We start from the raw sequence: 25,506 nt of genomic DNA, 5'->3' as shown, positions 1-25,506 counted from the left end.
TAGTCGACATGATTTTCTTTATATATAAATAACTATTTCACATGAAAAGCATCAATAAAAAAAAATAAAACTTTGGAATAACATCAGGAACTCATTATCTTCGGTAGGACCTTCTCTAGTCGCAGAGCAGTCTGCAGATTCCCTGTGACATGTAAGCGACCTGTTGTGTAAGCAGTCAGGGGATTTATATCTCCCTGAATGAGAGACAGGAGATCAGCTTCTGTAATTTCTAAGGTAACATCAGGGGGAGAACAAAGGACTCCCATTCCAGTAAGTCCAGATCCTGCAAGAAGGAAAAAAACAGAGAAGAAATGCTATAAAACCATACATGGTAATGAGAAAACAAAAACAACATGAATGGGAATGACAACCTAATAGTAGTAACGTCTTATGACAACTACCTGATTTTAAATCAAGGAAACATGCAGATCTTTTTCCATCTTTTTCAACCACATATAGTTGATATGAAGACCTAACTTCAGAGACCAGCGATTCGGACAAGGTTCCCTCCAATCGACGCACAATCTCTTCTAATGAGAGATCTGTAACAGTACAAAAACTTGTATTAATCCATTGTCATTTAACTACAACAGGTTCAACTCAATGTATTATGATAAAAGAACCTTAGATCTTCCATTATACTGTTACACCGGCATGTAACAATAAAACCAGCCAAAAAAATCCAACACATCCAATCCCTCTTTTCTTAAACATCTGCCATGACAGCGGGAAGTCTGGAGGTCCTAATAAATATGAGACAGTCGGCCAATCCGGCAAAATTGCACTAACGTGTAGGGCCAGATTGAAGAGGTATTCTCAACTTAAACATTTATGGCATATCCAAAGGATATGCCATAAATGCCTCAGATGCGAGTCCCATTGTTTTCTGTGCATTTTGAATGGTCAGTGTGGTTAGATGACCTTTCATTGTATTAGATAATTGTATGAGCAATTCCCTATACACTGGTATAAAATCTAGTTCAATGTTCTTTCATCAACAAGAATTCACTAGATGAGAAAAACAAAAAATGTATAGAAAGAAACATCCAATAACCAATAGGTACAGATAAACCATCTAAATCGGATGTTGTGCTTCCATGGGCTAAAGCGGATTGACGATGATTTTTACTTTTTGTCTACTGGGGTTAGCAAAAAAACAAAACAACTGTAGGTTCCGAGTAGAAAAGGTAAGAATCATGGCGAGAACATAAAAATGGTAGATAAGAGAATGACTAAATCTGGGATAAGAGAATGGAATGGGATTATATTGTGGAGATAGGATAGACAATCTAGTGGGGCGGCCACCTCAGGCTTATAAACTGTACTTTGATTTCAAATTACATCAATCACTGTCCTGGTTCAGAATAAATAATATTATTATTATATGCATCTGATATAAGATAGCAGAAATTCAAGAGCAAGACTTTACATGTATAACTAAAGAACCCAGGTACACCCATCTATTGTTTGAAGCATTCTCGCCAGAAGTGTTCTTCATGGAAGAATTGCGGTCAAAAAGTCATATCTTCGACGTGGAAACGAGTCCAAGCGACTCAACTATGCACAAAAACATATGAACTGGGGTGCAGCAAAATGGCAGCAGGTGCACTGGACTGAGGAGTCAAAATGTGAAATATTTGGCTGTAACAGAAGGCAGTTTGTGCACCGAAGGGTTGGAGAGCGGTACAATAATGAGTGTCTGCAGGCGATAGTAAAGCATGGTGGAGGTTACGTGGAAGTTTGGGGCTGTATTCCAGAAAATGGAGTTGGTGATTTGGTCAGGATTAATGGTGTCCTCAATGCTGAGTAATACAGGCAGATTCTTATCCAGCATGTAATACCATCAGGGAGGCATCTGATTGGCTCCAAATTTATTCTGCAGCAGGACAACAACCCCGAACATACAGCCAATTGCATTAGGAACTATCTTCAGCGTAAATAAGAACAAGGAGCCCAGGAAGTGATAAGGCCCCCCACAGAGCCCTGATCTCAACATCGAGTCTGTCTGGGATTACATGAAGAGACTGAAGAATTTGAGTGCGCTACATCCACAGAAGCTCTGAGGTTAGTTCTCCAAGATGTTTGGAACAACCTCCCTGTCGAGTTCCTTCAAACACTGTGTACAAGTGTACCTAGAAGAATTGATGCTGTTTTGAAGGCAAAGGTTGGTCACACCAAATATTGATTTGATTTAGATTCCTCTTCTGTTCATTCACTTTGCATTTTGTTAATTGATAAATAAAAAAAACGGTCAACATTTCTAATTTTAAGAGCATTCTTACTTTGCTGCATTTTTCCACAGCTGCCTAAAACTTTTGCACAGTACTAAAAATAATATATATATATATATATATATATACATATACATATATACATACACACACACATCTCATAGAGAACTGTCAAACCTGCAGATGGTTTTGCATCTGTGGATGGAACTTGATTGGTCATCGAGACAAACTGCATGATTAGTTGCTCCAAACCACCATTTGGGTTTACAACTGGTGTGGTGAGGGGAACATTCACATGCTCTTCATGAGGCCGTAGGACAGCTTCCACAAGGAGGTCCGCACGCTCCACACAAACACCCCATGGCTTTACCTGCTCATTAATATCTTCCTGCAAAACAACAACCCAAGACATAATATTGTTCAATATGTGAGCATAGCATTATAATAGGGACTCTGACTATGCAATCCCTGTAATTAATCATTATTCCCTATTGTAGCACTTTAAAAAGGGAAAATCAAAAATAAGCCAAAGCAGGGGCTGCAGAATAGGACCGCACATTTGCAAGTAAAAAACTAAAATATAGGAGGAAAAAAGCAAAACCTCAAATAAAAAAGGAATCTAGAGGAAGACTGGGGTGGAGAGGAAAAGGCCATTGTATCAAGAAACAAATAAATAAAATGTATGGTATTTTAAATCGGTCGTTGTTAAATGACCAAGTATGCAAAAGGTTTTTGTTTTGTTTTTTTAAATAAAAAGGTAACAATTTCCACCTACAGTGGACGGGGAGATGTGCTGCCGACAAAGATTATTTTATAGCCCTCATAAATTATGTGATCAGCCGACAAACAAGTGTTTGCTGATCGCTGACATTGTTCCCGATCATTGACCTGTGTAATGAACTAAAATGTCAGGTCCATTCATGAGAAAGAGAAAAAAAACACATTACCTAAAACAACCAATGATACCTTTCCTTAGGTTAGATTCACACCATGTTTTTGCATCCTATTGAAAGGTACTGTTTATTTTTTTTTTTTTTCCAAGATTAGAAAAAAAGGGACCTTTAAAAAAGGATGCCTATCCTGTTGCTATTGACTTTTATAGTACAAAAACAGGATCCGTCTGCATCCTGTTCTTCAATGACAGAAAAAGGAACCTGCATAATTTTTGCGGTCCAGTTGCATCCTGTTTTAGTGGTATCCAAACAGATCAGTTGATTTTTTTTAAAGCTGTAAACTTAAATTACAAGTTTATTGAAGAAAACGTACATCAAAACGGATGGTGCAGCGGGATGCCTGTTGCCCTAGACTCGCATTGTACAAAAAACGGATCCGTCGAGATCCTGTTGTTCAACAGGACAGAAAAGTGAGTCTCCGTTTGTCTGTCCTGATGAAAAAAAAATAAATCCTGATGGAAACTTGTGAAATGGAGACAAACTGATACTTTTACCACAACAGTACCCCTTTTGGAAACCTATGGATCCATTAACGGGTTAATTTGAAAAGGAAAAAAAGGAATCAAACTTTTGAAAAGTATAGCCAGACAGGCCCCACTTTCAATATTTTATTTTTTTAAAAGAGATGTTATCTCTCTATGGATAGGTAGATATATTGTTGCAAAAAGGAGCAAACATTATGTAAACAGGAAGATGTTATATTACGCCATGTCCTCTGACATCGCTGGAGACTAAGCACCCGCACCCAATGCTGTCATGTTAAAAGACATTGGGCGATCCCTCAGACACTACAGCAGTTGAGCTGGGATTTGCTGACTATGCACAGTTTGCTTTGTACGGTGAAATTACTTCTTGCAAATACCAGAATTGCCCCAAACGTAAAGTTGTCAGGGTGTAGTTTCATCCCTTTTAGTTTCCTTACCTACTAACCTTAAAATGTTCTCCTAGTCGTATTCGGTCACCGTAAATCTCTCTAAGATACTTGCGTCCCAAGCTCTGTGCCAACAGATTCTCTGCTGTGTTCTGGATAACAATATTTATATCCTGGACGGACAGCACAGAGAGTACAGGATCACATACTCTAAACTGAACATCTGCTCCCACAGACACCGGCACATCATCCCGCGACTTGACCTGAAAATATAAGGGTTGATGCATGACAACAGATAGAAGAATGCAAGAATTAATGATTTTAACACATGTATTGGAAATTCTAGATAAAATGTAAATGTTTCGTATTAATCTCATAAAAATGCTTCTACTCCCTAAATGTTTGTACATGCTGGAACATGCTGCAGTGCCTGTACCAATTTTTTTTTAAAAAAAAGTGTCCATGCTCTGTTTCCGTCCTTTATATGGGGAACCAGTAGATCAAAGCTTAAACTCAGTACACTACAGAGACCCAAGTCTATGGGTGGAGCTTCTCTCCCTGATATTTATTTGTATTATCTGTCGGGACCGCTTCGCTATCGTACTTCTTGGATTGAGCTGGGAGTCTTCCCTAATCGTGATCATTATCTAGCATCTTATTTGGCTGTTCCACACCTGTGGCCTGTGTTGGAGGGTTCAACGTCAATGTTCAGGAGCTTACTTCCCCTACATAGAGTGGCGGCGCAGGTGTGGTTGGCTGCCAAGAAACTGCTTAATTTTGTGGATATTATAGCTGAAACTCCCTTGTGGCACAATCCGTCTTTGCCTCATGTCTCAGATGCCCTGGACCCTCAGTTTTGGATGCTGCGGGGGGTTGAGCGGGTTGGGGATTTGTATGTGGATGGAAATATGAAGTCTTTTGTGCAGCTGAAGTCCGATTTTGATATACCTAGAGAGTCCTTTTTTAAATCCCTTCAGCTTCGCCACGCTTTGCAGACTCAATACCCGCCTGGAACTAGGAATATCTCAGATTTTCCTCTCATTGGAATTTTTAGGTCCCAGGGACCTAGGGGCCTGATCTCGGTGATCTACTCTTTCCTCATTCAGGCTAGATTAAAAGCAACACCGTTGGATGTAGAGACGAGATGGAGGGAGTGTAATTCCGGAGATATCCTCCGAATTATGGATTGACATGTTAAACTCACATAGACTGGTTTCTCCAGCTGCCAATAATAAGATGACACAACTATTCATTACTCATCAGAGCTATCTGACTCCTGTCCGCCTACATAAGATGGGTAGATGTCCGACTGCTGAGTGTCATAGGTGTAGAATCTCCAGAGCAGACTTTTGTCATATGACCTGGGCATGCCCTTGGATTTCTTCTTTCTGGGCGGATGTGATAGCATTGATATCGGACATACTGCAGATGCCGGTACCCTTTACGCCCTTGGTATGTTTATTTGGAATTGTATCTGAAGAGCATTGAACACATCACACTAGAATATTCTTGAGGGAGGTATTATTCCTAGCACGTAAAGCAATTGCTCTTAGATGGATGGATCCGAGACCACCTTCCATTTCACAATGGAAGGCTCTGGTAAACTCCATGTTACCATATGCCAAAATCGTGTACAAAAATAGAGGGTGTGAAAATAAGTTCTCAAAGGGTTGGGGTCTCTGGTGTGACTCTCCACATACACTATATGATTCACAACGGTTTATAGACATTAGAAATATTATGTTAACACATGATACGGTTTGAATTGTATTGGATTTAATTGACTGTCTGTATGGTCAAAATTGTATGCTGCATTGTGATATGTAACCCAAGTCTTTTGATATGTATTCTCTTGTACATTTGTATTTGAACTGTGCATGGTTTGTATATTGTTCAATAAAACGAGTTTAAAAAAACCAAAAACGTAAATGTTTTTTACAACAGGTTCAGGTGTAGGACTTGAAATCCTTAGGGTATGCTCAGACGCGGCAGATTTTCAATGCAGATTCCACATTGAAAATATGCATCAACTCACTGCAAAACACATGAAGCAGGAAAAAAAGATGAGTAAATCGGGGCATGCTGCAGATTTCCAAATCCACAGCATGCCTATTCTCTTGTAGAAGTGCCGCAGATTTCACCAATTGCAATGTAAAGGGTGAAATCCATAGTAAAATCAACACGTAACACATTCTCGGCAGAAAAACTCTGCTACATCTGGACGTAGCCGTTGGGCATGTACACACAACGGAATTGCTGCAGAAAATTTCCGCTGTGGCAAAAACGCACAATTTCCTGCGGTTTTTCCCAATGTTAGGAGATGGAGACATCTATGACAAACGCAGCAATTCTGCACTATTTCTGTAGCAGGAATTGACATGCTGCAGTCCAAAAAATACGCAACGCAGGTCAATTCCGGCTCGGAAATTTTACGCAACATGTGGATGAGATTTGTTAAATCTCATCCACTGTGCTGCTACTGTATTCTACTGCGCTTTTTTCCGGCCGGAAAAAACGCTCCAATTCTGAAGCGTGTGGACGAGCCCTTTAAGTTCTTGAATTGGATGGATTGTTCAATGTTCCGCTATTTAAATAAACTCTTACATAAGCCAAACCTTCCGATTATGTACAGCAACTATAGGCAAGGCCACTAGAAAACAAGAATGCAGGCGTAATTCTACTGAAAATCTGAGCACAATTTCCCACATATTATACTCATGGAGTAAAGAAGCGGAGAACTGTGCTGCCGTTTACAGGGATCTCAGACTGACAAACATAGATACAATCTTCACTACTTCTGCTTGCTTAGTTTTAAGAGTTAATCTGATCTGATGAATTAAGTTGAAGGGAAGCGGTCAGTAGTTTTGATCTCTCGTATATAGGACGGAGAAAGTATTGTAACCATACCAGTGGCATCAGTCATACAAGTTGTATAACTAAGAAATTGACATTTTAATGCCCACGGTACCGCAACCACAAGTGCCACAGAGGTGGCCTCGTGATGTTCAAGTGCTCCAGGCTCTACTTAAGGAACGCTGCCAGCCCCTTTCCTCTGCAAATTGCATGTGCGACACCAACGATGTAGTTACACTACTCTCCCTGTCCTGTATATAGCGCTATATACAGTGAAATTCTTTTAATCTTGCGTCCAATAATCTAGAAATGTGGAATTTGAAATAAACAGAAGTACAAATAATCAACTAGGAGAATCCCGATTTAGGATACGGTTACAAAGAACTTGTACGCTGCGCAAAAGGTACATAGCGTATATGCCCTGGCAGCCGCATGGAATTCCGGCCGAAAAACCACACCAAATGTGGGGCAGTTCTTCGGCCGGAATGTCTGCTCCGGAAAACAGTTTGTTTAAAAACAAAACACATACTTACCCTCTGATGTCCTGCAGACCAGCGAACTGGGATGATTTGATTCTGTGCTTTCTTCTTGTTTCTGTACCCTTACAAGTGAGTTTTATATACTATCTATATACTTTTCAGAATATTTTATAATCTGGAACCTTTAAAAGGGAATGTGTCACTAGAAATTTATTTTTAGTTTTTTCAGTTAAACAATTAGTATTTAAGGGATTACACATTGTTTTAATTTTTTCACAAGTCAGGAAATATTATAAATTAGATTCTAATTTATGACATTTCCATGTGCTGCCCACTAGAGGGAACAGTTCCCAAAATTGTAGCATGGTCACTGTGGTAAAGCAACCTCATTGATTTATGCTGCAAATTTGGGGTGGACACACTCTCTCTAGTGTCCTCAAACAATCCCCCCTCCCTTCTTCTGGCTAGTGCCAGGAGAAGGAAGGGTTTCAATGTCTTCAAACCTCCTACACTGTGTGCCGCCATTTTCTGAGCGACTGCACAGTGTAGGAGGATTAGCTACAAGGCTCAGCAGACAGACGAACATAATACACACATCATACACGAACATAAATTACCTGCCGCTGTTCTACGCTCCTCTTCCTTGCGCCTTCGCTTTGTTGAACATATGGCCGGAAGCCAGAAGTAGTCATCTTACTGTCCGGCAGCGGCTTCTGGTCCACATGAAAATGGCGCTGGATTTCGCTCTACGAACGAGCTTTGTTTCGGTCTGTGTGGGAGCGGCGCATGCGCCGTTCCCACACAGAGCACGCAACTGAGAATGGAACGGCTCCCGTTCGCATTCTCTATGGGGTATGTGCCGTATAGCATCTCTATGTCTCGTTAATCGACACATACAGAGATGAAAAAAAAATGGCAGCCCCCATAGAGAAGTAAAAGTAATAGTACATTAAAAAGTAAAAAATGAGAACACAATGAAATACATTTTTTGTTAATATTATATTAAAAGCAATATAATAAAAAAATAAAAATTTAAAATAATCATGACACCTTCCCTTTAAGGTCCCATTGCTGTCCAGGAATTTTACTGTATTTATATTATGATTGTCAGAAGCATGTTGAATATATATTTTTTACAATTTACATATGTTTTACAGAGCGTGAAACTACTAAACAGTACATCTATGAGTGAACAAGATATTCTCTGCATTTTGGGTCTCCAGGCGGTTTTAGTCCAAGAGTTCTCACCTTACATGGCTGAATGCTGAATGCTCTTGTTCTCAAGTCTATTCTCTGAAACTGGTCAATAAGAGGGAGAAGCAGGACAAGTCCAGGGCCTTTGGATGGACGTACCCGACCAAGGCGGAATACTACTACCCGCTCATAATCTGGAACAATCTGTTGAAATAACAATATATTAATTAAAAGCAATTTACAGCCATTTGAACAGGATTTTACCATCAATCGACTGGATATGCCATATACCCCCACTCTCAGGATCAGTCACAAGTCATTGTAAAACAACGCAAAATAATCTTTCAATCAAAATAGTCATGAATCATGGAAAGACCTGTTGTGATTTGCCCTTAGTACAGTACAGCTAGAAAATCAGATTTTAAAAGAGAATAGGTCATAGGTCTGTTATAAACTACAAGCATCTGGTAGAGGCTTTTATAGTTAGTTAACCCTTTCATGACCAAGGGTCATTAATGCCCCTGTATCCAGGTCAAATTTTCCATTTCTGATATGCCCTTCTTTAAACAACAATATCTTTGCAACCGCTTTGAATATCACAACTTATTTTACTTTGTTTTTTACAAGACTTATTTATGAGACACATTATATATATCTATACACTCTGTATCGCTTTGTAACAATAAGTCTTCTTCTCTCTCCGTCACCTTTGATCGCTGTGAGGGGAGAGTGAATATTTACTGTCCCAAGCGCTGGCTGGGGATTTCGATCCTGGAGAGAGCTTAGGTGGCGCTATCTACAGAGGGTTTTGCTGGGGTTGTGGGTGGCATATCTACAGTGGGGGTGTATTCTGGGGCTCTCAAAGCCCCGGCTGACATGAGAGTGCAGCGCTGCTCACAATTAAGCAGCACTGCACTCATTAAACCCGATCCAGGCTGTCTGTCTATATACGTGACAACTGCATGGGGCATCGACAGTTGGAACCTATATAGCCATACGGAAGTGAAAGGGTTAAATGGGCTGTCCCAGAATCAACAAATATTGGGTCCCACCTCACTGCACTCCCCGCAGTGAGGAGGCACTTGAATGGAGCGGCAGTTGAGTATGTGCACACTGCTCCATTTAAAGAGGCTCTGCCATCAGTTTATAGATTGGCAGCAGCTGGAGGCGATGTCTGTTCAGTCTTCCATCGCTCTGGTGAAGGATCGCGAGATCACGCTGTGCTGTGAATCAAGCTGGGCTGGAATAAAAAGAAGTGTATGCCGCTGATTGATCAGCATCATACACTTTTCTATACAACGCCCACTTGATGAATAGAAAAAAAAACAAAAACGCCCAGTTGGGTATTTAGAAAAAATTTGCATAAATCTTGGTCAATAAATGATTTAAGAAAAAACAAAACAAAAAAAACCAGTAGTTATCTACATCAAAGTGCCTATTAGATTAGGTAGGAGATAGGCAAGTTATAAACTGGTGACAGAGCCTCTTTAATGTTTATGGGACAAACGGGAACAGCCAAGCACTGTATTCGGTTGTTTCCGTCATTCCCATGGACTTTGAAAAATGGCCCCAGGATGAACTATGAGAAGAAGGCAAGCTGGCGAGGACAATGTGACGCTCTGGGCAATGTTCTGCTGGGAACACTTGGGTCTTGGCATTCATGTGGATGCTACTTTGACATGCATCACCTACCTAACCATTGTTGCAGACCAAATACACCCCTTGATATCACGGTATTCCATAATGATAGTGGCCTCTTTCAGCAGGATAACGCATCCTGCCACACTGCAAACATTGTTCAGGAATGGTTTAAAGAACATGACTAAGAGTTTAATGTGTTGACTTCTGGGATCATCTATGGGATTTGCTGGAAAAATAAGTCCGATAGCCGGAGGACCAAATTCGCAACTTACAAGACTTGAAGGATCTGCTGCTAACGTCTTGGTGCCAGATACCAAAGGACACCTTCAGAGGTCTTGTGGAATCTATGCCTGAATGAGTTAGAGCTGTTTTGGCGGCACGAGGGGACCTACACAATATTAGGCTGGGGATTTAAACTTCTTAACGACCGCCCACCGTCTTTTGACGGCAGGCGGTGCAGTTCCTTCCCATACAGCGACGTCTTTTTGGTGTCACTGTAGAAGAGGCTGATGAGCGCACCTAGGAGAACACATCCTCTTAGCAGGAGCTGTAACTTACAGCTCCTGAACACAGCGGAGATCGTAAAAAAATTCAGACCCCTAGGTGTTTTAACCCTTTGAATGCCGCAGTGCGTGACTGCTGCATGATCAAAGGGGACTCCCCTCTTCATTTGTGTCACCGGTAACTTTATCGAAGACTGGGGGGATACCTCTGCAGTCAGCCATGAGGTCGTAGAAAGGACCCCACGACTGTCTGTTCATCATGCCTGCTGTCCAAATAGCAGCCCGTGTTACAGTGACACAGTATAATGTAACAGAATACACGAGTATGCTAATAAGTTATAAGTAAAAAATAAAGTTGTAAATACAGTTATGCCTTAAAGGGATTAAAAAAAATAAAATGTAACAAAAAGAAGTCCCCAAAAAAAAATAAAAAAAAATTAAATATATATATATATATATATATATATATATATATATAAAAACAAAAAAACGTGTCATTATTTTGCAAAACAAATATATTCTATTGCCCATACATTACAACAAAAAACCTACACATATTACATGACCGTAATAAACTGAAGAATTAATTTAACAAGTTATTTAGCATGAAACGTGAATGCGATACTAAAAAATGGCGAGTATCGCTTTTTCCTACATCGACGCCGTAAAAATAAAATTATATAAAACTGTGACATTTTTTCTACCAGCCTAAACTGCGCAGAATTTTTTTTAAAAATTTGCCGCATAAAACAAGGCCTCATACAGCGACATCAATGAAAAAATAAGAAAAGTGATGGCCGCTGAAAGGCAAAAACAGAAAAATGTAGCTGGTCATTAAAGGGGTTGTCTACGAGCAGACAACTGATGACCTATCCATAGGATAGGTCACCAGTATATGATCGGTGCGGGTCCGACACCCAGACCCCATGCCGATCAGCTGTTCCGGCTGCTGGATGTTTTGAACAGTATGCAGTAGTTGGAGCCGGAAGCAGATGGCTCGAACCACTATATAGCGGCTGTTTGAATAGGAGCAGAGCTGCAGTTTTGCAGAACGGCCGCTATGCGCAGCAGTCGGAGCCATCTTCCGGCTCCAACGAATGCATACCGTTCAAAACATCTGGCTTGTCGGTCCCGTACCGATCATCAGTTGTCTGGTCATGGACAACTCCTTTAAAGGAGCACTCCCACAAATGTTTTTATTTTCTGGCCCAGTAAAGAGGTACATTATGTAAATTGTGGTGAAGGTAATAATCTTACCGGTGGCTGTATTTGTGAGTTCTCCACTCCCTTCCGGTCCTCAGCTGTGTCATGTGACCAGCAATAGGACTCCAACTGCCGCAACGTCTCATGTGTGGACAGGAAGTCAGTTTCTTCATTCATTGCTATAAGGCTCATATGGAGGCTGTGATGGTAATGAATGGAGAAACTGACTTCCTGTCCACACACGAGTGGCAGTTGGAGAGTCCTATTGCTGGTCACATGACACAGCTGAGGACCGGAAGGGAGTGGAGAACTCACAAATGCAGCCACCGGTAAGAAGATTACCTTCACCAATATTTACATAATGTGCCTTTCCAACGGGCCAGAGAATAAAACATTTTGTGGGAGTGCTACTTTAAGACTTTTTCAGGCCTGGTCATTAAGGGGTTAATAATATGCCTGAATGGTGCATGTCCCTCCGTAGATTCCTAAGGGTATGTGCACACACACTAATTACGTCCGGAATTGACGGACGTATTTCGGCCACAAGTCCCGGACCGAACACAGTGCAGGGAGCCGGGCTCCTAGCATCATAGTTATGTACGATGCTAGGAGTCCCTGCCTCGCTGCAGGACAACTGTCCCGTAGTGTAATCATGTTTACAGTACGGGACAGTTGTCCTGCAGCGAGGCAGGGACTCCTAGCATCGTACATAAGTATGATGCTAGGAGCCCGGCTCCCTGCACTGTGTTCGGTCCGGGACTTGCGGCCGAAATACGTCCGTCAATTACGGACGTAATTAGTGTGTGTGCACATACCCTAAGACTGCTACTGATAGTGGCCCCGGGTCCTGAGATTTGTTCTCTGATTCAATAGGACGGATATAAATTGCTGGCTATGCTCATACTTGGTGTGGAAAGGCCTCGACTGTTGCCGGTGACACGGGCGTACACACGTCAATAATAAATGCAGCTCTGCTGTGAGACAGATCATCTTTACAGTGAGTGATAAAGATCATTGTTTTACCTTTAGGAAACACCAGATGGATATGGGTAAGGTGACGAGGAGAATTACAAATGACAGGCAGGTAATCCAAGTGTGACAGCACCACACCGACCAAGAGTTAGAAGCATCTGTGGAGAAGTAAACGCTTTCAATAACGATCGTCTCAGACACCAGAGATATTGCAATACGGCTACCCCAGGGGTTTCCACCCAATTTTGTTCCAGGCTGTTCTTTCTGACACGCAGGATGGAAATAGTCATATTAAAATCCCACAGTTTTTATGTCTCAACACCAATGCCACAATGTGTTGCAGCCTTATTGCTGAGAAGTGCTGTGTCCGCGCAAACCTCTCTCACAATTGTTACAGACCGGTGATGGCATTGTCACTAAGCAGCGTTTATAAGGGTTGTCTGGGATTATTTTTTTTTTTTTTTTAAATAGTCCTATTGTTTATTAAAGTCCTTAAAAAAAAAAAAAAACAACGACCCTTCATGCACCATCATACAGAGCTAAGTGGTTTTTGCGCGTTGCACTTCCGTGTGTTATCAGTGTTGGCTGCGTGGCTTTCACACATATGCCATGTTTATGACACGCGGTTTTGAAGTGTAGAAAAAGAAATGAAGGAAGTGCTTTTATTTTTTCCTTCATTTCTTTATCTACTGTTGCATGACACACGGAAGTCGTTCCATGTGCCGTGCGCGATTATCACGCACCCATTGAAGTCAATGATGCGCGAAAAACGGGCAAGTATAGGGCGTGTCGTGAGTTTTATGCAGCGGACATACGCTGCGTGAAAATCACGGACTGTCTGAACGGCCCCATTCACTAACATAGGTCCGTGCGACGCGCGTGATTTTCACGCACGTATCACGGATGTAATACACGTTCGTGTGAATAAGTCCTTAATTGCACGTCATAGTGCGGGGGTTGATGTATGGAGGTTGCTCACGTGCTGAGCCCGCTCCATACGCTGCGGGTGTCGGCAGTGTATTACAGCTGACACCCGGGACTAACCGACAGGAACAGCGATCGTGCGGTTACAGAAGCCTGTAAAAATAACAATATACTGAAAATACATTAGTATTGCAGTATATTGTACCAGCGATCCAATGATTGCTGGTTCAAGTTTCAGATTTTTCTTCTAAAGTAATGTAAAAAAATAAACACAATTGGTATCGCTATGTCCATAAAAGGCCGAACTATTACAATATACCCTTATTTAAAGAGGCTCTGTCACCAGATTTTGCAACCCCTATCTGCTATTGCAGCAGATCGGCGCTGCAATGTAGATTACAGTAACGTTTTTATTTTTAAAAAACAAGCATTTTTGGCCAAGTTATGGCCATTTTTGTATTTATGCAAATGAGGCTTGCAAAAGTCCAACTGGGCGTGTTGAAAAGTAAAAGTACAAGTGGGCGTGTATTATGTGCGTACATCGGGGCGTTTTTACTACTTTTACTAGCTGGGCGTTCTGAAGAGAAGTATCATCCACTTCTCTTCAGAACGCCCAGCTTCTGGCAGTGCAGACACAGCCGTGTTCTCGAGAGATCACGCTGTGTCGTCACTCACAGGTCCTGCATCGTGTCAGACGAGCGAGGACACATCGGCACCAGAGGCTACAGATGATTCTGCAGCAGCATCGGCGTTTGCAGGTAAATCGATGTAGCTACTTACCTGCAAACGCTGATGCTGCTGCAGAATCATCTGTAGCCTCTGGTGCCGGCTCGTCTGACACGATGCAGGACCTGGGGCAGGAAGTGACGTCACAGCGTGATCTCTCGAGAACACGCTGTGTCTGCACTGCCAGAAGCTGGGCGTTCTGAAGAGAAGTGGATGATACTTCTCATCAGAACGCCCAGCTAGTAAAAGTAGTAAAAACGCCCAGATGTACGCACATAATACACGCCCACTTGTACTTTTACTTTTCAACACGCCCAGTTGTACTTTTGCAAGCCTCATTTGCATAAATACAAAAATGGTCATAACTTGGCCAAAAATGCTCGTTTTTTAAAAATAAAAACGTTACTGTAATCTACATTGCAGCGCCTATCTGCTGCAATAGCAGATAGGGGTTGCAAAATCTGGTGACAGAGCCTCTTTAACTTGCACGGTGAACACTGTAAAAAACGTAAATAATTTAAACCGCCGAAATCGCTGTCTTTTTTGTCACCTTAGCTCTCAAAAAAAAACAAAAAACTAACAACTTTTTGATCGCTTTTTATGTACCAAAAAATGGTACCAATAAAAACTACAGGTCGTCCCGCAAAAAATAAGACCTCCCACCGCTCAATCAACCGAAAAATAAAAAAGTTACGGCTCTCAGAATGAGGTGAAACACAACAATTTTTATTTTAACAATTTGATTTTTCTTTGTAAAAGTAGTATAATATAAAAAAAACTATATAAATTTGGTATCACCGTAATTGTATTGAGCCGCAGAATAAAGTAAAGTTTTCATTTTTACCGCACGGCGAAAGCTGTAAAAACGAAACCCCCAAAACATGGAATCAGATTTTTTTCCAATTTCAGCCCACAAATAATTTTTTTTGCAGTTTCCCAGTAAATTTTATGGCACTTTAAATGGCGCCAATAGAAGCTACAGCTCCTCCTGCAAGAAATAAGCCCTCACACCACTCTACTGACGGAAAAAGAAAAAAGTTATGGCTCTTGGAAGGCGGGGAGTGAAAAACGAAAAGAAGAAAAAAATGGATCAGTTCTGAAAGGGTTAATTAATTTCTAATGAAAAAACGTATGACCACATGTGGGGTATTTCTGTACTCAGGAAAAATTGCTTTACAAAAATTGATGGTTTTTTCTCCTTTACCCCTTGTGAAAATGAGAAAATGCAACATTTTAGTGGAAAAAAATTGTGATATTCATTTTCGCGCCCTAATTCTAATAAATTCTGCAAAAAACCTGTGGGGTCTATATGCTAACTATACCCCTAGAAGAATTCATTGAGGGGTGTTTCCAAAATGGGGTAACTTTTGGGGTGTTTCCACTGTTTTGGCACCACAAGACCTTTGACCAGGTGCCTAAAATATATTCTAAAAAAAAAAAGGAGGCCCAAAATCCACTAGGTGCTCCTTTGCTTCTGAGGCCTGTGTTTCAGTCCATTAGGGCACTAGGGCCACATGTGGGATATTTCTAAAAACTGCAGAATCTGGGCAATAAAATATTGAGTTGCATTTCTCTAGTAAAACCTTCTGTGTTACAAAAAAAATTTCTTAGAAATAAATTTCGGCAAAAAAAATAACATTTGTAAATTTCACCTCTACTTTGTTTTAATTCCTGTGAAACCCCTAAAGGGTTAAAACACTTTGTTAATGCTGATTCGAATACCTTGAGGGGTGCAGTTTTCAAAATGGGGTGATTCATGGGGATTTTCTAATATATAAGGCTCTCAAAGCCATTTCAGAACTGAACTGGTCCCTGAAAAAAATGGCTTTTTGACATTTTCTTGAATATGTGAGAAATTGCTGCTAAAGTTCGAAGCCTTGTAACGTCCTAGAAAAATAAAAGGATGTTCAAAAAAATGATGCAAACATAAAGTAGACATATGGGAAACGTTAATTAGTAACTATTTTGTGTGGTATTACTATCTGTTTTACAAGCAGATAAATTTACAAAAATACAAATTTTTGCAAATTTTCTCTAAATTTGGTATTTATTTCTGAACAACGACCAAATTTTATCACTAACATAAAGTACAACATGTCACGAGAAAATCTCATGATCGCTTGGATAGGTAAAAGCATTCCGTAGTTATTACTACATAAAGTAACACGTCACATTTGAAAAAAATAAGCTGTGTCCTCAAGGCCAAAACAGGCTGGGTCCTGAAGAGGTTAAGGGCCTGTTCACGTCAGTGTCGGGCTTCCATTCATCGGTTCTGTTCTACCTGTCTGTCAGTGTGAGGGTATGTGCACACGTAGTGACCAAAAACGTCTGAAAATACAGAGCTGTTTTCAAGGGAAAACAGCCCCTGCTTTTCAGACGTTTTTTGAGCAACTCGCTCTTTTCGCTGCATTTTTCGCTGCGTTTTCTACATCCGTTTTTGGAGCTGTTTTCATTGGAGTCTATGAGAAAACAGCTCCAAAAACGTCCAAAGAAGTGTCCTGCACTTCTTTTTACGAGGCGTAATTTTACGCGTCGTAATTGCCGTACGACGCGTAAAATTACGCGTCGTGGGAACAATACAGCGTTATACCCATAGAAAGTAATGGGCAGATGTTTGACAACGTATTTGAGACCTATTTTCAGACGTAAAACGAGGCAAAAAACGCCTCGTATAAATAGGTTGTGTGAACCCAGCCTGACCGATTAACAGGAAGCCAAACAGAAACCATAGTGTTGATTTCAATGGTAATGCTTCCCTTGCAGTTGGTTTCGGGGTTTTTTCCACGGAAACAATAGCGCAGTAGACTACGCTATTGTTTTCGCGAAAAAAAGCTGAAGATTTATGGGATGGAAAAAAACTGCAATAAAGGCACGCATTGCCATTTAAATGGTAATGCAAACGGAAGCTATGGTTTGCGTTTGGCTTTCCATTCATCAGTTTCTCCGACGGATACATTGAACGGAATCCCGTCGCTGATGTGAACATGCCCTTACAATAATTTGATAGAAAGATAGCGGTCAGTCAGTGTATTATGGCCCTTTTACATGGGCCAATAAGTGGGCAATTGCCCATTCATTGGCTCATCTTCACGTTTATTCAACCAATATAACGGTTGCTAGTCGGAAACAGGGAGATGTGCTGCCGACAACGTGAAGATGTATGGAGGCGATCATAGTAATGATCGCTTGTCCACATACATAACCAATCATTGCTCTTTGTGAAAGGAGCAGACGAGCGCCGATTGACGAGCGGTCTCATTAATCGGTGCTCGTTTTCACAGCCCACATCGGCCGCGTAAAAGGACCTTTAATTAGGCAGGACAGGTAGCCATTGCTGTGAGTGAGTGCTGCTGCAGCTGTACATTTTTACATTCATTTGTAAGTCACCAATCTTCATCACATCATTCACAAATCTTCAATAATATTAATCCTGCTCCATTGCCTTCTGAAACAGACGTGGATGTGACGTCAATCCGTTTTGCATATCTAATAGTGCCACCCAAAATTGGCATATTGTTCTGCGTCAAGCCTTCATACAGCGCCGTTATACTTCAGTCTGTGTCCAAGTGAAAATTTTGTTTTCAAATAGATTTTAATTTAAATCCTAGTGCTGATAGCGTGCCGCTGTCTGCCGATATAGACGCCACTTATTGTTTTGCATATATCTAATTGCCAAAGAGAGACAATTTTGGGCCTGTTTTTTTTTTTTTTTTTTTTTAAAAGCATTAAAATCCAACAGTGCAGTGTTTATAAAACAGGCTATTACCACTGGCTCCCATCCGTTTTCCCATAGCCCATATGTTGCTGTGACGTTACTAATGCTATCTTGGCATTAAACAGCTTTGAAGGGGTGGGATGCAGTCCGAAAAGATTGGTATACACAACCTTTCAGGGCACTTTGTATTCACGTAGAATTTTGACCAAATTAGACCTGAAACAAATTCACCAAGTGGGCGTTGTATAGAAAAGTGTATGACGCTGACCAATCAGCATCATGCACTTCTCTTCATTCCAGCACAGCGTGATCTCGCGAGATCACGCTGTGACGTGACTTCCTCCTGCAGCTCCTTCACTGGAGCGACGGAAGACTGAACAGACATCGCCTCCAGCTGTGCCAGGACGTTTATCCGAATCTGCAGTGGCTGGAAGCGATGTCTGTTCAGCGTTCCGTCGCTCCGGTGAAGGACCTGCAGAAGGAAGCCTCTTGTGAGATCACGCTGTGCTGTGAAACAAGCTGGACGTGAATAAAGAGAAAAGTGTATGACGATGATTGGTCAGCGTCATACACTTTTCTATACAACGCCCACATGGGGAATATAAAAATCAAAACACCCAGTTGGGCATTTATGAACATTTTTCGATGAAAAACGTTTCTAACTTGGTCAATAATAAGTTTTTTTTTAAAAAACCAAAAAAAAAAGTAGTTATCTACATCAAAGCGCCGATTAGGTAGGAGATAGGGAAGTTATAAGCTGGTGACATTCGCTCATCTCTATATTCTAGATGCATTGGATCAATTAACTAAAAAAAAACAAAAAAAACTGTTGTAACGGTGGATAGGAGAAAAGCTGCAGTTCTGCAGAACGGCCGCTATGCGGTGGTCAGGGACATCGGACCTATCCTGGGGACAGGTCATCAGTTGTCCGGTCATGGACAATTCCTTTAATGAAGAAGCGGGCTAACACAAAAAACTCTAATAATCAGACACCACCACCACTAAAATATGATTATTTGACTGCGTGGGCAACAATTAGTCCGATTTGAGGGGCTGTACAAGGGGTACTATTTAGAGATGCCACATGTCAGGTGCTTTAACACCCCCAGGGTTCGCACACTCAGGAAATATTACCTGATTTTGTAGACTGCGAATGCGTCGATGCCTCTAATGTCGGAGGTAAAGAGGAGTATTTATACTGTTCCCACATGATGTAAACTGGCTACATACAATACCACTTAGGTACTAGGGCATTACATTGTATTGTACGAGAACAGAATAGAAGTGCATTACAGCTGACGTATCCACCACAAAAAGCATCGCTGCTGGTAAACCCCTCACACATCAAAACCCACGGCCACAGCGCTTCCTGGTTACTATGCACGTGAGTGACAGGACGGTCATCCAATAGGAAATGCAGGAGCAGCAGCGCGCAGCACAGACATGTGACTTGAGTGGAAGAGGAGGGGCTTACTGTGAATGTGGGCGGTTCTCCCTGCGCTGCCTGTAATCTATGCTAGAATGGAGGGTGAGGCGATCAGTATAGTTTGGATTAAAAATACTGAGGAGGCAATATGTGAATGGTAGAAGGTTATATTGTGGAGACAGAAAAAGAATAAACATTATTCATGAGAAATATATGTGAAAGGAATTCCTAGTCCTTGTTACATACGGAATGGACAGGATAACGCTAGTCAAACGGGCGTTGCGTATCTCGGACGTGTCCGAGGTGTATCCGTACTTTTCCCTGCGGGATGCGTTATCACGTATCGCCCATAGACGAGTCTATGGAGGGATGCGTGAAGCGCAATAAAATAGGACATGTCCTATTTTCTCAAGGACCCTTCACATGGTCCATTGAAACAACGGCCGTGTGAACGGACCCATTGAATTATGTAGGTCCGCGTGACGCCCGTTGTTTCAACAGCCGTCACACGGCCGTATAACACGTTGGTGTGAATTAGGCCTAATGTAGCTGGAAGTGTGAATAGTTGTCTAAGGCTACATTCACACCAGCGGGACGGATTTAAGTGCATAAAAAACACGTAAATCTGTCCGTGTTGCGTTATTGCATCAGTGTGCTTTGCAAGTGGCATGCGTTTTTCATTAACTCGCAAAGCACTTATTTTTTTCAATGGAATTGATGCGCAAATCACATACAGATGTACATCCGTGTGCGGTGCGTGGTTTTCATGCACCCATTGACTTCAATGGGTGCGTAGATGTGTGAAAACGCACCGATATAGGACATGCAGCGAGTTTCACGCAACGGCCTCCCGCCGCGTGAATAGCCCCTTTGAAATCAATGGGGCCGTGTGCTGTGCATTGTTTCAACACACAGCACATGGAGGAGATTCACGTTCGTGTGAATGGGCCCTAAGGAATATTCACAGCCCGCAGATTTGTTACATTCATTTCCGCAACTGTCCCTTTATTTGAATACGGCTCGCTGAAATCCTGGATCATTCTGCTGATACAGCCCCATTCACATGTATGGATTCTTCAGTGGCACTGTAGCAGAAATCTGCTGAAGACGTATTCAGATGAAGCTCAGTCATGGCACACGCAGAGGGTATTCCACGTCTAGTAAGAAAGCAAAGGAAATTCATTAGGTGTATGTATTTTACAACATTTGTTCATTCCACTAGACACTGATGTAAAGGAAGAGCGGAGGAGATGCCCATAACGAGTGATTTTAAAAAAAAAAATTATATTTGCATTTCAAAAGCCATACATTTTTTCCATATACATAGACATAGATATTTTCCATAAACATAGTCATACAAATGCAGATTTTTCCAGGTGTCCATTCTTTAAAGTGACATTTCTCATGTTTATATTCTTATAGGGCAAAAGTGGGGGTCCCTTTGGCATTTATTCAGGCCAGGAACATGTGCTCTCTTTTTGCTTCAATTTTAATTGTTTTTAGATGTTTTTTCCCCATTTTGAGTACTGCTGTGCTCATTGTTTGTACTTTTTCACGTATATTGTAATAAAGTAATTTCCATTTTTTTCTGAAGTGTGACTAACAGCATTTGTCTTTCCTCTTCTTTTTGTGTTATTTTTCAAATCTGAAATGTGTAACTTTATCTGGTAATAAATTTGGAATGCTTTTACTTATCCAAGCAATTCTGAGACTGTTTTCTCATGACATATTGCACTTTATGTTAGTGGGAAAATGTAGTTGATAAATTCAATATTTATTTGTGAAAAACACAAAAATTTAGCGAAAATTGTTAAAAATGTATCTGCTTGTAAAACAGATAGTAATACCACACAAAATAGTTACTACCATATTTTTCGGACCATATGTTCACACGCAGTGACCAAAAACGTGTGAAAATACGGAGCTCTTTTCAAGGGAAAACAGCTCCTGATTTTCAGACGTTTTTTAAGCCACTCGCGATTTTCACTGCGTTTTTTACGGCCGTTTTTGGAGCTGTTTTCAATAGTCAATGAAAAACGGCTCCAAAAACGTCCCAAGAAGTGTCCTGCACTTCTTTTGACGAGCCGTCCTTTTACGGGCCGTATTTTGACAGCGACACGTAAAATAAAGACTCGTGGGAACAGAACATCGTAATTCCCATTGAAAGCAATGGGCAGATGTTTGTAGGCATATTAGGGGCGTTTTTTCAGGCATAATTCGAGGCGTAAAACACGTGTGAACATACCCTAAGACTCACCTGACTTTAAGACGCACCCAGGTTTTAGACCACAGAAAATAGAAAAAAAATATATATTTTACTACTTTTACAAAGAAAAAACTATTGGTTAAAAAAAAAAATTTGTTCACCACATTCTGAGACCTATAACTTTTATATTTTTTTCATCGTTTGATTGGTGTGAGTGCTTATTTTTCGCGGGACGAGCTGTAGTTTTTATTAGCACCATTTTTTTTATCACTTTTTATTTTATTCTTTTTAGTGCTATGGTGATCAAAAAACAACGATTCTGGGGTTCTAAATTATTATTTTTTACGCCGTTCACCGTACGAGTCAAAGAATGCTATATTGTAATAGTTTCAGACTTTTACGGATGCAGTGATACCAATTTATTTTTTTTACATTGTGCTTGGGGAAAAATGGGAAAAGGTTTTTTTTTTTACTTTTATGTGTCAATAATTTTTATTGGAGATTTACAAGAAACGGTAAACTGTACATCAAACAATGCAAATAGCAGTCGGGGGCATTCCCCGTAAATCGAATCATAACAGACAAATATATTCCAAGTATGGCCATATGTCGAGAAAAATAAATAAAATAAGGGAGGGTGAGAAAGAGGGAAAAGCGGGGGGAAATACAGGAAAATGAGAGTCTAGTGTCCTCTAGGCAAAATGTACCTAAAAGATCGTCCCAAGGTATCTGAGCCATGGCTGCCAAACTTGAAGGAAGAGCTCCTCCTTATCGGAGACCATACAGTGTAAACGGTCATCTTAAACAGATGAAGAGGAATCACAGGACTTTTCCAGGATGTAGCTATAGCAATTTTGTTTGCCAGGAAAAGAAAGGATACAAATTTATGGGAGACTTTAGATAATCCAGGGATGGTCTCATTAAAGGGAATGTGTTGCCAGAAAAACATGTTTGTTTTTTTTTAATTAAACATTTAGTGTGTAGGTGATTAAACATTGTTCAAATTTTTTTTATTTTTTTCACGAGTCAGGAAATATTATAAATTAGATTCTAATTTATAATATTTCCCATTGCTGGTCACTAGATGGAGCTATTCCCAAAATTGCAGCATTGCAAAATTGGGTAAAAAGCCCTCGCTCTAGTGAGCTCTCAGCATCCCCCCCTCCTTTATCCTGGCTAGTGCCGGGATAAACGAGGGGTTTGAACGGTGTATCCTCCTACACTGTGTGTCGCCATTTTTTGAGCTAACACACAGTGTAGTAGGTTTACATACAGTAGTAAACGTACACAAACACGAACATACATTGAAATCTCTTACCTGCTCCTGCCGCCGCGGCTCCCTCCGGCCCGTCCGCTCCGTCTGCTGCCGCTGGTCCAAGTGCACAAGTCCGGAAGCCGCGACCGGAAGTAGTAATCTTACTGTCCGGCCGCGACTTCCGGTCCACAGGAAAATGGCGCAGACGGCGCCAATTTCAAATTGGGCTGTGTGGGAGCGGCGCATGCGCAGTTCCCACACAGACGGCGTACACAGAAGTGGATGGGACGGGAGCCGTTCGCAGTCCCTATGGGACTGTGGCTGCCGTATTCCATGTCTGTATGTGTCGTTAATCGACACATACAGAAATGGAACAAAAAATGGCAGCCCCCATAGGGAAGAAAAAGTGTAAAAATAAGAAAAAGTAAAACACAAACACACAAATAAATATAAACGTTTTTAATAAAGCACTAACATCTTTAACATATGAAAAAATAAATTGTGATGACACTGTTCCTTTAAGTAATGCCTGTGACGGGGACAGTTTCAAATTTATCTGAGTTATAACATATTAAAGATTTGTCTCCAAAACCGGCGTACCTTCGGGCAACCCCACCATACATGCAGAGGGTCTCCCCCACATCCACATTGTCTGAAGCAAGAAGATGAGGTAGAAGGGAACATCTTGGCCAGTCTAGAGGGAACTAAGTACCATCGTAAAAATACTTTCTAACTGCCTTCGACCAGCGAAGCGTTAATAGAAATGTTCGCAGTACGTTCTGCCATATCTTGCCATTCCCTAACAGTAAAGGATGTGTGTAAGTCCCTCTCCCACATAGACATATATGACTGTTTTGGTATGTTCACACGGCTTATTTTCGCCCATTTTTCGGGCCGAAAAACAGCCAAAAAATCAGAAGCAGAACACCTCCAAACATCTGCCCAGTGATTTCATTGGAAAAAAACGTTGTTCTGTTCCGACGGGGCATTTTTTTACGTGTCCGTTTTGAAAAACGGCCACGTAAAAAAAAAAACGCCTGTGAAAAAGAAGTGCATGTCACTTCTTCAGCCGTTTTTGGAGACGTTTTTCATTGACTCTATAGAAAAACAGCTCCAAGGGGGGAATGGCGGCGCCAAATCTTCATATATATTACTCTGAGTAATGCAGCCACTGCACTGGCGGGTGCACTTATGACTTCTTATGAAAGTCTGACAAATTTGCTATATAGAATTAAATCCCCGAGCTGCGTACCACTGCCACTTCGGACAGTGGCCTGGAGGGCGGCCCATGCTCTGCTAGAGGTCAATACGTTACCCTCATACTCACCTAGGACTCCACTATGGAATAATCCTTGGTTGCCCCATCTTGAATCGTTGCCGGGAGCGGTGATGTGGTCTGAAGCAGGAGTCAAATTCCTGGGTGAGTTATTTAATGCAGATTCTAGCTTTGTATCCTTTTCTGAACTTAAGGATAGATTTAATATTTCGGGTACAGCCTTTTTTCATTATCTCCAATTTGGCTCTCTGTCACCTGAGGTGGGTTTCTCTAGGCTGGAGGACCTTCTTGGTGCTCCAGATCTTTCAAAGGTTCTCACCCAATTGTACACCTTCATGATATCCCTGGGTACTAGACCCTTTGATAAGGCATATATGCGAAGGAGGGGTGATGTCCCCGACCTGACAGAGCAGGACTGGAAGGAGGTGGAATTTTTCTTTTTTGATTCGGTGGTAAGTGCAAGGGATTTTCTGATACAGTCTCGGTTTTTGCATAGGATCTATTAAACACCAGTTAGACTTCAGAGGATGGGGGCATTGACTTCGGATAGTTGTTTTCGCTGCCAGTCGGAGGTCGGTACTTTTATACATTGTGTGTGGATTTGTCCCAGAATTGCCCCCTTTTGGTCGGCTGTAGTAGACTTTCTTCAAACCCATTATGAGTTTCCACGACTTCTTACCTCTCAGATGTGTCTCTTGGGCATTATGAATGAAGTTATACAAAACCACTACGATAAAATATTATTTTGCTTTGTTCTTTTTTTGTGCCAGAAAGATTGTGATTATGGCTTGGAAGAACACAGAAAGTCAGAGTTTACTACACTGGCAGCAATTGGTAAATAAATATATACCTATGTATAAAAAAAACGTTACCTCAGCAAAAAATGTCCAGATAAATTCGGTAAAATTTGGTCAAGGTGGATAGAGACTAGAAACTGGGGTTTAATTGTCACTCGTCAGTGGCAAGGTATGGGGGGGGGGGTTTAGAGCATAAGGATGAATGTGTGTGAATGTTAGTTTTGATTCAGTTAGGCTTTCGGAGATGGTAATTTTACACATCCTGTATACGCCATGCAATG

The 25,506-nt window shown here is 41.2% G+C and overlaps 1 protein-coding gene across 2 annotated transcripts; it reads right to left on the bottom strand.

The window, feature by feature from the left end:
- Positions 1 to 19,662, bottom strand: STOML1 (stomatin like 1). 2 transcript variants are annotated; one of them, XM_075857838.1, is made up of 7 exons: positions 19,400 to 19,662; positions 12,952 to 13,058; positions 8,636 to 8,785; positions 4,115 to 4,318; positions 2,409 to 2,619; positions 402 to 542; positions 1 to 283 (listed from the first exon to the last, which is right to left on the bottom strand). In XM_075857838.1, exons 1-7 carry the CDS (start codon positions 19,473 to 19,475, stop codon positions 84 to 86), a joined length of 1,089 nt encoding a protein of 362 aa, XP_075713953.1. In that variant the 5' UTR covers positions 19,476 to 19,662; the 3' UTR covers positions 1 to 83. The 2 variants fall into 2 exon arrangements, with proteins under 2 accessions (XP_075713953.1, XP_075713954.1); XM_075857839.1 differs by lacking the exons at positions 12,952 to 13,058; positions 19,400 to 19,662 and adding an exon at positions 11,983 to 12,126.
- Between the last annotated feature and the right edge of the window lie 5,844 nt (positions 19,663 to 25,506).

Source organism: Rhinoderma darwinii, chromosome 3, assembly GCF_050947455.1.
Source record: "Rhinoderma darwinii isolate aRhiDar2 chromosome 3, aRhiDar2.hap1, whole genome shotgun sequence".
Lineage (NCBI taxonomy): Eukaryota > Metazoa > Chordata > Amphibia > Anura > Rhinodermatidae > Rhinoderma > Rhinoderma darwinii.
The sequence above is the reverse complement of the archived record's forward strand: the minus strand, read 5'-3'. Positions and strand labels throughout refer to the sequence as shown.